The 12,232-nt window shown below is 57.0% G+C and overlaps 3 protein-coding genes across 3 annotated transcripts; 2 read left to right on the top strand and 1 right to left on the bottom strand.

Moving 5' to 3' along the window:
* Nucleotides 1–4,298: 4,298 nt before the first annotated feature.
* On the bottom strand, nucleotides 4,299–6,631 carry MIND_00812000 (Phosphatidylserine synthase 2; the record flags this gene model as incomplete). Its single annotated transcript, XM_037364795.1, has 4 exons — nucleotides 6,484–6,631; nucleotides 5,554–6,434; nucleotides 5,393–5,505; nucleotides 4,299–4,566 (listed from the first exon to the last, which is right to left on the bottom strand). The coding sequence occupies exons 1-4, from the start codon at nucleotides 6,611–6,613 to the stop codon at nucleotides 4,299–4,301; spliced, it is 1,392 nt and encodes a 463-aa protein (XP_037218037.1). The 5' UTR covers nucleotides 6,614–6,631.
* Nucleotides 6,632–6,726: 95 nt separating this feature from the next.
* Nucleotides 6,727–7,572, top strand: MIND_00811900 (uncharacterized protein; the record flags this gene model as incomplete). The annotated part of the gene is made up of 1 exon (XM_037364794.1): nucleotides 6,727–7,572. The coding sequence occupies exon 1, from the start codon at nucleotides 6,961–6,963 to the stop codon at nucleotides 7,570–7,572; it is 612 nt and encodes a 203-aa protein (XP_037218036.1). The 5' UTR covers nucleotides 6,727–6,960.
* A 364-nt stretch (nucleotides 7,573–7,936) lies between these two features.
* On the top strand, nucleotides 7,937–10,000 carry MIND_00811800 (Zn(2)-C6 fungal-type domain-containing protein; the record flags this gene model as incomplete). The annotated part of the gene is made up of 5 exons (XM_037364793.1): nucleotides 7,937–8,142; nucleotides 8,414–8,474; nucleotides 8,530–8,615; nucleotides 8,673–9,371; nucleotides 9,427–10,000. The coding sequence occupies exons 1-5, from the start codon at nucleotides 7,991–7,993 to the stop codon at nucleotides 9,998–10,000; spliced, it is 1,572 nt and encodes a 523-aa protein (XP_037218035.1). The 5' UTR covers nucleotides 7,937–7,990.
* Nucleotides 10,001–12,232: the final 2,232 nt, after the last annotated feature.

The following is a 12,232-nucleotide window of genomic DNA, read 5'->3' as shown; positions in this document are numbered from 1 at the left end:
GACAAGATATTGCATGGATAACCAAGCTGCCCGGAGGCATAGCAGTGTGAAGGGAGGGGGGTTGTAGCAAAACGAAAGATGCACTGGTCCCATTTTAGAAGGATGCCGGCCAACCTCAGTCACATTATCGCATCCTGGCCGGTGATGAAACTGCCATTTTTCAGACAGATTTTGTCAAGTGGAGCTCAAATTTTGTGCATCTTTTACATCAATTGTATCGAGAATTTGCGAAAATTTATTGCTGATAATCTCTAGTAATTCTTTTTGAATTACTCACAACACCCTACATTGTGTGCTTGCCACCAACAAACCTCTGCATGCACAGTTCATGTTGTTCAATCTTTTTGCTAGTCAAATACCTCAAATTGTTGACCAGCAACAATTGTTCTACAACTGATCACTTTTTTTTCCAATTATTTTCTTTCATACACTCAACATTTCTTTCAAGGAGGAAAGATTAGAAGTGTTTGATTGAGCTTTTATCCCAGCAAAGTGAGCTTCAGTTTTCGCAGTGAAAAAGTTGTGGGAGCAGCCCAGTGGACCTGTAGATACCGAACCAAAGACACAAACATTTTTTTCCCTTTCAAGAGGAAGACAAAAAAAACAACTTCCTTGCCAAAGCCGGGACGAACGCGCGGCCGCTTGTCACGGCAGCTGCTACGTACCACTGACGGAGCTGCACAGTCTGTCTGCACACCGCCTTCTCCTATTACCACCATCAACGCCACAGGAGTAAAGTAACAGTGTCCCATGCAATCTACCGCAATCGCCGCTGGGAACTTGGAGCCATTGACAAGCTTTCTCACTGGTGTGAGAAAGAACAAGAAAAAGCAAGAGCCCTTCAAATTGCTCTAACTGCAACCAAAGGCTACAGCACAACCAGAGAGGGAGAAGAAGAAGAAGAGACTTTGAACTCTGAGGAAACTCTGTAAAAACAGCATACATGTCATAAGCAGCGGCACTGTAGACACCAAACTTAAGACACTTAAAAATATCATCAATAAGCACTCTACTAGAAAAAAAATGTAGAAATAAGAGCTCAGTTGGGGCACGTAGTGTACGACTCGATATGTTAACCTGTAGAAATAAGAGCTGATATACTTTATAAGTAAAGTGTATGGGAGTAGGACAACGAGGAGCATACCTCAGTCGGGGCATGTACTTAGTGTATGACTGAGGAATGCTCCTATACTTAGTCAGATATTTGTACTCAAACAGAAAAGGAAACAGATATAAAGGAGGAGATATTGATGCGCGACAACAAGTGTCGCGCCGGCTATATGGACAGCCGAGCCCATACTCTAACAAAAAAAATGTGCAATGTCTCTGCTTTCACGCCCAAAGCTGGAGCGAACACGCAGCTGTCTGTCTCCAACTGTAACAGCATCTGAGGGGGGGGGGGTACTTGATAGTAATGTTGGTAAGGATTGAGTGCTTGTCACCAACAAAGCTGTGCATGCACAGCCAGTCACAGGACTGTTACTAAAATTTTTGCTTTGAAAAAGTTGGTGACAAAAGTTGAAGTTTAATTGTAAGTTTTTGTTTTCAGAAACCCTGAAGTTTTGTAGTCAATTTTATTCCAAGAAATACTGTCACACTGAGTTTTTGCAAAGGAAAAACTGTCACAGTGACAGTTTTTCCCTTACAAAAATTTGGTGTGACAGTTTTTTTCTATAACAAAAGCTTTACAGAAACTAGTTGTGACAGTTTTTCCTTTGAAAAACTCTTTGTGACAGTTTTTTATTAGATTTTTTCCTTGGAGAAACTTGTCATTTTTTCTATAGTTTCTATACAAAGGAATCTTTCCATTTTAGTGCTAACTTTTGTCTAGGAAAAATTCCGGAAATGGCCCTGTGTGCATACAGCTGCTGCCAGATTCAATGCTGGCTGTGGACAGCTGGGTAATGCAGCTGATTGTCAGCTGTGTGCCATTTGGTGGTGTAGTGTTTTTGCTAGTCAAATACCTCAAATTGTTGACTAACAAAAAAATTGTTGTACAGCTGATCACTTTTTTTCCTAATTATTTTCTTAATATAAACTTAACATTTTTTCCAAGGAGGGAAAATTAGAAGTTTTTGGATTGAATTTTTTGTCTAAAACAAAAGTGAGAAGGGAAGAAAAAATATCAATTTTTTTCTGTAGCTGACCCTTCCCAGGGACAAAGTGTGGGAATAGCCCAGTGGATCTGTCAATACCTAACCAAAGATACAAAGCACTTTTCAAAAAAAAAAAAAGAACAGTAAGTAATTCCCCACCCAAAGCCGGGACGACCGCTCGGCACGGTCCCCGACTGCAAGAGCATGTAAATTGCTTACCACTGACGGCGCTGCACATGTGCCGACGCAGTCTGTCTGCACACCGCCTTGTCCAATTGTATTATTGAATTTCCGCCCGCGCATGTGAAAACCTAAAACGGGTGGAATACAATCGCGGTCCGTACTCCGACGCCGGATCAGAGAGTCATTGGACAGCACGTCACAGTCGGTCACCCACCTCTCTCCCTCTTCGATGCCGCCACCCTCCTCCTCCGCGCCACCCTCCGACATGCCTCCTCACTCCCAACGGAGAGGCTACAACATCAACAACCCACCCAAGTACTGCCGCGAGCTGGACTGTAGCCAACTGCTGCAGCTCAAGTACTGCGACAACCCTTCCAAAAAAAACTTTGGGCGCTGGTATCTCGCGGTGCGTTATTGAACCTTCTAGTATACACCTAATATGGCTTCCCAGTGCTCAGGCTTTCATTTCCACTCGGCATTCCCCAAGGGTGTTGCTCCTGCCGCCACTGCAGGTGCTGACACGAGCGAGAACGACGATGACGAGTTACCGGTCAACCGCTGTGCTGCGCGAGGCTGTCGCAAAACGAAGGTTAGCGGCGACTGCAAGAACAGAAGGGGTCGTATGTGTGCACCATGCTGTCGTGCGAGCGGTGGATGTTCCCGCCGGAGCCACTGCCAACCTTCGCTGGTCTCAGGCCCTTCCAGCAATGAACGCGCCGCCACACCCTCCGACCGTCTTGATATTCTAGCCAACGCCTTGCAAGACTTCAAATCGCCTTTTGGCCTGCATCCAGACGACGCTTTTTTGCGACAACGGTCAATTGCTCAGAAAAACCTCGCCAAAGCCTCTGCCCACCTCCCCATCGTCAATACTCCTTCCCCTTCCCCCGAAATCTCCCCTCCCCCCGCGCACGACATTATCGTGGTCACCTGGCGTGCGAGCGGCGCTCCTCCTCATATTCAAGCCATCCAGAATCTCTCCGACGGTGCACGATGGTGCCGTCCGGCTCAAATTCGTCGTTACGAGTCATATTCTACCGACTATAACTGCTGGATTGAAGTTGCAGCCGACTATGAGCATCGCATCCATCGTGGGAGGCCCATCTTCATCCGCGAATACGGCGTGCACTGTCTTGACGAAGAAGCCACTATTTCACGATTTGCTGGTGCTTCTGACAGCACTCACATGTCTACGCGCTACCCTACCGAACTTATCGAGATTCAGGACGATGAGAAGGAAGATGCAACTGCCTTCCTATCGCTGGCGGCCACTACCTCGAAACCCACCCCATCAAAAAGACTGGGAGTTGACACGGATGGCCATGCTACCACCAGCCAAGAACAAGTCGATTGGGAAGAAGGATAAGCGGAAGCACCGCCATAGTAGTGGCTCTGAGGGAGCTGTCGCTGACAGTGCGTTGCTGAGCGGACATCAATCTGCTGGCCTTGGGCGTGGACGGGGTGTCGGGCAAATGAGCCGCGGAGGACGTCGGGGTCGGGGCATATAGTATAATATTGTTTACTCAGCAATGACATTTTGATCCTCGATCAACCCGCTACTCTATTGAGCCCGTTTTGGAATATCACATGCGCGGGCGGAATTTGCGCAACTGTCCAATTGCCATCTCACTCGCAAATCAACGCCACAGGAGTAAAGTAACAGTGCTATGTCCCATGCAATTGCCGCGATCGCCGCTCGGAAATTTGAAACCAATTGAATAATCAAGTATAGCAGCAGAACCAGGCATCCAAAAGAAAGAAGGGACGATATCGATGGATATTATGGGCACCCACCAACCCTTGCTTTTTCTTCTTTTTTTGAAAAAACCAAAAAAGAAACACCGACACCTATCTCGTCGAAGCCGGGACGAACGCGCGGCCGTTCGTTCGGTTTTCCGCCCCCGACGACACGTCGCCATGCCCCCCTCGCCGCTAGGAAATCGTGTATGCACAACAATTATCATAATAGAGCAGGGGCGACCACTAAGTTCTGGTCACTAACATTACCACCAACCACTCCTACTCCCCCTTCCGCCCCTTCCGCCCCCGCCCCCGCCCCCCCTTCCCCGCCACCCACCTCCGCACCCCGGGCACCCCGAACCTTGCCGCGGGGTACACCACCAGCAGCGCGCCGCCCGCGGCCCACCCGGCCTTCACCGCGCGCGGCGCGTCCAGGAGCGGCGGGATCCCGCTGCGCGGGTCGCCCGCGAACTTGGCGATCACGAGCAGCTCGGTGAGCACCGTCGCGAGGAGGAGCCACACGTGCTGGCCCATGCGCACCGCGCGCCTAGGAGGGGAGAGTCAGCACGGGCCCGAAAGCGGATGGGGAAGGAGCAGGGAGGGAAGGGGGAAAGGGAGGGGAGGGGGCAAGGGAAATGGCAAGGACACGTGCCCGGGGGAGCACAGACGCCGGGCGTGGATCCACCTGCGCAGCTGCTGCAGCCAGCTAGTCGCGAACCCAGCGACTAGAAACAATAAGCACCCCCACCATTAGCCATTAACCATTAGCGTTAGCATTAGCCAGCAGGCTGCAGCGTTATTAACGATTCGCCGCTAGCCATAGCCATAGCAATAGCCATGCATCGATATCAGCCAGCTGCCATCCTGGCAGCCACATCCACATCCACATCCACAGCCGCTAGCCATAGCCGTCGCGCCAGCACATACACAGCGACACGCCCACGCCCACGCCCCGCGCGAAGCCCACGCAACCAGGGGCGCCGCAATAGGCAACAACAGCACATCAAGAAGGGGCTCCCAAATCCGGCCTGCCCAAACACGGAAATGAAATGAAGCCCCTCCCGGCCATGACGCTGACGCTGCCAGCTGGCAGGCCCAGAAGCGCCCTTGCCCTTGCCCTTCGTCTTTCTCGCCAGCCCAACAGCCCGGCGCAGCCAAGCCCCCCCACCCCGGGCCGGCCTCCTTCGGGCCCAACGGGGCACGGGCAGAACGCCCGTCCGCCCGAGATCTATGGCCTATGTGGCGATGAAGCGAAGCCCGCGAGCGAACAGGATACGCGGAACGCCAAACAGGCAGCGCCCGATGTCCGGGCCGGAACGACAGGAAAGGGAAAGGGAGCAGAACGGGATAGGGAACAAGGACCAAACACGTACCGCGGGTCGTTGACGTACTGGTACAGCTCCCTGACCGCGGGGAGCGCGCACAGGAAGATGAACGCGAGGCGGAGGACGACGATCGGGTGGTCGGGCTCCATCCACAGCAGGCTCTGCCGCGCATCAGATAATCAATCAAGAAAAAAAACCAACCCACACACCTTGAGGTAGAACGGACTCAGCTCCGCCGCCAAAAACACCGCGAGCAGCAGCACCACGCTGAAGTAATGCGTGAAGCTCCTTGCCGTGCCCCACTCGAACGCCGTAAAATCGTGCGGCGAGAACTGCGCCACCACGCGCTTCGCCTTGCCCCTTAAGCCGCGCGTCTGGCGGAGGCCGCGCCACTCGTACGGCTTGACCTCGAGGTAGGTGCAGACGGCCATGCCGAGGTGCGCGCCGGCCCAGTTGCAGAGGAGCACGTCGAGCACCCAGTGGTCCCACCAGCACTCCGCGAAGTTCGGCAGCTGGTGCTGCAATGAATATTCTGCAAGCTCGAACGCGATGCTGAGGATCCAGCAGAACCAGTAGTCCCGCAGGATCATCGCCTTCCCGAACCACCCGAGCGCGTGTGCCAGACAGAACACATCGAGGGCGTTCCAGAGGGTCTTGGGCGTCAAGGTGCAGTCGTCGGCGTAGGACTTCTCGGGGAGGGGCACGTTGAGCGCGGGGTCGAGGAGGAGCATCAGGCGGCGCGCGGTGGGCAGGTCCTGGAACAGCAGGAACACCAGCGCGAGCTCGTACAGCAGGTTCACGCCGAGCAGCACGCGCCAGAACGCCGGGTGCGGCCGGATGAACGGGCCGTCCCGGAACTGCAGCGTCGAGAACACGAGGAAGAACGAGACCGCGGCGTACACGCCCATGCGCCGCTTGTCCCCGCCCTCCTCGAGCACGTCCTGCGTCATCGCCGTGTACGCAAGCACCACGAGCACGCCCGCGAGCGCGCTCAGCGTCACCGGCTTGTAGAAGAACTCCACCGACGTGTCGTGCCGCTCCTGGAACGGCACAATCCGCGTGTACGCCTCCGTCCGGTCCGCGTCGTACCCTATCCCAGTCAGCTCTCCTCCTCTCCCATGACGAGCAACCCTACTCACAGCGCACAGGCCCGTCGATCCCCGGGCGCGGCTCCGCCTCGGGCGCCGCAGACAGCTCGTCCTCGCCGGGCGACAGCGGGTCGGGCTCGTCGGGCGACGTATATTCCGTGGTGGCGGGGGGCACCGACATGGGAGACAAGAGAGAAAGACAAATTTACCCGTCGCCTGGGCCCGCCTTGGCGACGTCAGCGTCACGTCACGCGTCACGATGACGGCATTTGTTTCCGTCTTTTTTTTTCTGCGTTCCGTTTCCGTGGCGCTGGACGTGCTCGGGCGCGAGCGGGGCGGGGCGACGTGTTGTGGGGGTCGAAACGCGCCAGCTCGGACGCGTGCTGCTCGCTTCCCCTCCTGGACCTCGGGCTCCCCCTTCGCGGTCCGCAGCCTAGCCTGAAGCCTGCGCGAAATGCAGGTCTGCGCGCTTCGCTGCGCTGGATCGCCATTTCCTCCCTCCCCTCCCCCTTCCGCGGGCAGGCAGCCATGCACTCCATTACGCATTCCGCATTGCCATTACGCGCTACCCGTGTCATGTCCCATGGCTTCCTTCTCCTGCTTCCAAGTTCGCGTGCGCGAGCGTGCCTGCCTGTTACGTGGCCAGCCCGGCTCGGGTCGCGCCCGCGGCGGGCGGCTTGGTTTGGCTCGTCCGTGGCTCGCCCTTCTAGTGCGCCTGCGTGTCAATGCTGTTGCGCATACTTTTGCGGATCGCCGGATACGGATACGGATGGCGGGCCGTCTGACTCGTCCCCTTCCGTCTCGATTCCGTTTTGGCTTTTCGTCCCGGACGCCCTTGTGCGCACGGACATGCGGTTTGGCTCCTCCATCGTGGACCCCCCGCCTTATGCTGGTGCTGCCGCGAGCCCTCCCCTCTGCGCATCCACATTACCCATTGGCAGGCCACGGTTGCCTATGATTTGCATCGCTTTTTCCGTACGTACACTACGCTTTGTTGACAAACACACTCGTGCCCGGGAGCGGGAACGTGCCCTGATCCGCCCCCACCGCCGCCGCCGCGCGCTCCGGCGTGCACGGCGCTCCCTCCCTCCCTCCCTCCCCGTCCCTGCTCCGTCTATCCAGCCAACGCGCGGCGCATGACACATCCCCCTTACCTACCCACCCACCGGATTTGGGAATCGGACGGAAATAGCAGACGCCCTCCCCTTCCCACGCCAGCGATCGGGGTGCCGGCGATCTGAGATGCATCGGCCCATCGCTCGCCCGTCACAGGTGTTATCCGTGACTGTCGATTTACCTCGCACCCCGATCGCATCCGGCGATTCGCAGCCACCAGAATCTCGCAAGATGGGAAGGCAGGCGTGTCGTAAGCTGCGGTATGCCCGAGGCCCTGGCAGGCACTGACGGGGTGACGGGTGACGGGGTACTTAACGGGTGGGTGGATGGGTGGGTGGGGGTTCTCGCGAATCCCCCGTGCGACTGTCGAGTCTGCCTGCTGCCCTGCCCCCCTGCTGCCCGTAGCCGTAGCCGCGAACCGCTCACTGCTCGCGCCCCGTGCATGCTCCCCTCGCCGTCCCCCGACGACAGCCCGACGACGACGACGATCTTCCTCCCCACGCCGCTCGACGTGTTCCGCCAGACGAATAGCCAGATAACGAAGACGAAGACGGAGGACATGGACATGGAGTTCGCGCTCGACACCGACCACAGGTGGGTGTCCCTTTCGTTATCTTCCGCGCCCTCCTCCGCCGTTTTTTTTGTGGGCGCTTAGCGCGGGTCGTTGACTCATTTCCTTCCCATTGTCCATCGTCGCTTGTCATTGTCCATTTTATTTTATTTTACCTCTTTTCTTTTTATTTTACCTTTTCTTTTCCTTCGACACGCATCACGCATCAACGCCGTCCGTCCACGCACTTCCGACCCTGACCCTTTCTCTTTGCTTCCCCTCCCTCCCCCCGATGCTGACGCTGACCGCCCGCAGAAAACGCCGCCGCAACCGCACGACGCAGAGCTGCCTCAACTGCCACACCTCCAAGCGCAAGGTGCGTCGCCCATTTTCCATCTCAAAAAAAAAGCAAAGAAAATAAACGCCTGCAGTGCGACCGCAAGCGCCCGTGCCAGCGGTGCATCCAGCTCGGCCTGACGGGCCTGTGCGTGTACGAGATCGACGACCCGGCGCTGCGGTGCGTGGCCTTTCTTCTCTCTGTGTAAATATTTGTGCCGGGGCTGAGGGAATGCAGGGACGACCCGTCGATCGACGAGAGCACGCGTTTAAGGAACCGCATCGCGGAGCTGGAGAGCCTCGTCCGCGAGCTGCGCGGTATGTCTTTTCGCCTTATCGTTTCTTGCGCCACATCACAATTGGCCGCCCACATCGCACGCTCCCGCCTTACCACATCCCTCCACTATTATACTTACCTCCCGTCATGCGTCCCTTATCCTCCATTACATCACTCACTCCCACCCCCAGGCAAACCGCACCCGCGCTGGGCCGACGCCGCGCTGCGCGACGGCGACCCCGCCGAGAAATGGCACTCGCGCGCGTCGAAGCACTGCCCGCCCCCGGCGAAGCGGCGCCTCTCCTCCCCGGGCCTCTCCTCCGCCTCGGCGCACCTCTCCTCCTCCTCGGCGCACCCGCCGGCGGCGACCATCCACCCGCAGCGCACGCTGCTCCCGCCGATCAAGACGGAGGACACGGGCGCGGGCGGGGGGCTGTACCGCTTCAGCGCGTCGCCCCCGCCCGCGAGCGCGCCGCCGCGCTTCTTCGGCGTCGGCGCCGGCGCCGGCGGCGATCACGACGCGCTCGACGAGTACTGCGCGTGCCGCGGCGGGCCGGCGGTCGCGGGCCTCGCGGGCGCGCTCGACGGCGCGATGGCCGCGCACAGCCATAATCGGTGTGTCGTGTACCGACGCATGGCCGAGCTCGCGCGCGTGCTGGGGTGCGTTCCCCCTCTCTCTCCGTAAAATATATTTATCTTAAATATCTCTCTGCAGACCCGACACGTACGACCTCCCGCCCGTGTCCGCGCTCGACGACGGCGGCGCGCCGGGCACCGCGTCGAGCGCGGGCTCGCACCCCACGCCGGGCACGGGCAGCAACACGCTGCTCTCCCCGCTGTCGCCCGCCGCGTCCTTCGCCGGGGCCGGGCCGCTCGCCGGCCCCGGGTCGCCGCACTCCTCCGCGTCGGCGTCGGCGTCCGTGTCTGGCGGCGGCTCGCCCGCGTTCCACACGCACGGCCCGCCCGGCGCCGGGAACGGCAACGGCAACGGCGGCAATGGGGGCGGCGGCGGGAGCCCGGCGGGGAGCCCGGGGGAGTGGAGCGGGTACGGGGGGTACTTCCCGCAGGACATGGGCGGGTACGCGATGATGCCGGTGGGCGTCGGGATGGGGCTCGGGCTGATGATGAACGGCCATAATGGGCATGCGCACCAGATGCACGGCCAGCATGCCGGGGGGCAGCACCACCAACACAGCCAGCATGGACATCATGGCGGGCATGGCGCGCACCACGGCGCGCATGGGCACGGGATGCCGGTGTATGGGCACGGGACGCACGTCATCGGGTAGCGTGCTCTGCTCTTGTTTTCCTTTTCCTTTCTCTGCTTTTCTTCTTTCTGTTCTGTCGTCTTGCTACGCCGCGCGCTACGTCTACATCTCATCTCACGGACCCGCTGTCTTGCCTGCCTGCTCTCGTCTCCTCTCACTGTCATCTCATGCTGTATCAACCCGTATAACTATCGCTGTATGTACCTAGCCCCGGCGCCTGGGGAGTAACGTAATATGACGGAGTGTATCGACTACCTGCCTGCTTAAAGAAGAATTCGTCCAGTGTGTTTTCCTGTTCCACGGTCAACCCCAGCGAAGCTAAAGGGAACGGGTAGAAACCAGCTTAAATTCAAGTTGTAAATGTTTACAATTAATTATTACCCTACGTCGCCGATACTACACGGGGAGGTCAACGTTCTCTTCTCGAACCCTCCCTCCCCTAGGCCTGGCCACGGCCAGTCGACGGAGGCCCCCAGGCTGAACTGCACGCGCGCGATGACGTACTCGTACCGGCCGCCAGTGCCGTGTCAGCGCGCCAGCCGATCGGGCCCCGCCGCTATTAACGGTCCCGGCGGCCGGACCGCGCTCCGGGCTCCGCGTGCTCGCCATCCGTGCGCGCTGTCACGGTGGCGGTCGCGCGCTGTCCGAACTTGAAGACTATGGCAGTCCAATTGCACATTTAATTTTTACCGCGCGCTCTTGATGTTGCGCGCTCTTTTGGGCCGGATTTAGTGATTTTCCCGGTAAATCACGGATACCAAAAGATGGCGCGGGAAAAGTGTCCGCGCGCGCTCTTTTTGGAAATGCGCGCACTCTTTTGCTACTGTTTCTTTTCTACAACTTGTAGATTCCAACTCTCCCTAGTGAAGTTTTCTGACTAGTAGTAACTCTGGTGTACATGGCTTCCTTCTGACATCACATGAATTGACTCCCTTCAGAGTCAGAGGCTGGCCTGACGAGTATATACGAGTTTGGTGGGAGTGGGACTCGCGCCAGTCCCACTCCCGGAGATGATTGACACCGGCTAAGGCGTTTTGGTGGGATTCGAGCGATTAAAGTGGTGTTTGGTGGGACTCGACGGATCACCACAGTTGCTGAAATTTGAATAACTTTGATCGGGTTGCGGCGCCGGCCGCGACGGCCGGGGTTTTTCACCCCGGACCCCAACCAGGGCGTTGCCCTGGACCCACCCTGCCGGGGGCTTCGCTCGCCGCGGGGCCCGCTGCGCGGAGCATTTAATATTTTTTTCTCACTTTTTCTCTATTTTTTGCCTTTGAAAATAACATCTTTCACACTAGATTGTGGCGCCGGCCGCGGCGGCCGGGGCTTCGCCCCAGACCCCACGCTGCCGCGGGCAGCCGCTCGCCCTGCGCAGTGCCATGATTGATTACATCTCTCATTTATTGATTCAGAATCAATCAAATGTGGGCTGAATCCCACTGGGGCGCACTCAGTCCCACAGATCAGGTGGGAGTGGGACTGGCACGAGTCCCACTCCCACCATTCTCGTGTACCCTCTGGCCTGACCCCATGCTGACAAGATTACTGAGCCATATATGCATGCATATACAAGCTTGAATATCTAGTTAGCATTACTGCTGGTGAATGTCAGACAATGAGTATACTGAAGTCTTGTTTGCAGCCATTATGCAGATGCCCTTATACTAGTATATAGTGAGTAATACTCAGTTCTGAATCAATTATGTCAGGCTGAAAGCTGCTGGTATTCTGGCTAGTATTATTGGACAATGACCATACAGTGTCCAATGTCCATGGTCAGCTTCAGGCTGAGCTGAGGGGGCAGTGAGAGTATGAGTATATATACTAATACATAGATTTGCACAAACTTGAAGGTAGCGCGCGCATTTGGGCAAAAGAGTGCGCGCATTTCCAAAAAGAGCGCGCGCGGACACTTTTCCCGCGCCATCTTTTGGTATCCGTGATTTACCGGGAAAATCACTAAATCCGGCCCAAAAGAGCGCGCAACATCAAGAGCGCGCGGTAAAAATTAAATGTGCAATTGGACTGCCATAGAAGACTGTCGGCCGCGCCACTGGCCGCGACGTCCAGCTCTGCATCCGGGGCTGATTATTATTATTATTGATACTATTAATACCAAATTAATACTATTAATGCCAATGTTATGCTCAGGCTTCAGCGCACGCCGCACGGACGTCCGCGGCCGTGCGAGTGGCGCACGGCGGGTGCGGACGCGCTTAATTTACTTGGATGTGGACTCTGCGCCGCAATGTA

Source organism: Mycena indigotica (genome assembly GCF_014461135.1).
Source record: "Mycena indigotica strain 171206Taipei chromosome Unknown Mind.scaff0007, whole genome shotgun sequence".
Classification (NCBI taxonomy): Eukaryota; Fungi; Basidiomycota; class Agaricomycetes; order Agaricales; family Mycenaceae; genus Mycena; species Mycena indigotica.
This window is presented reverse-complemented; position numbering and strand designations above follow the sequence as displayed.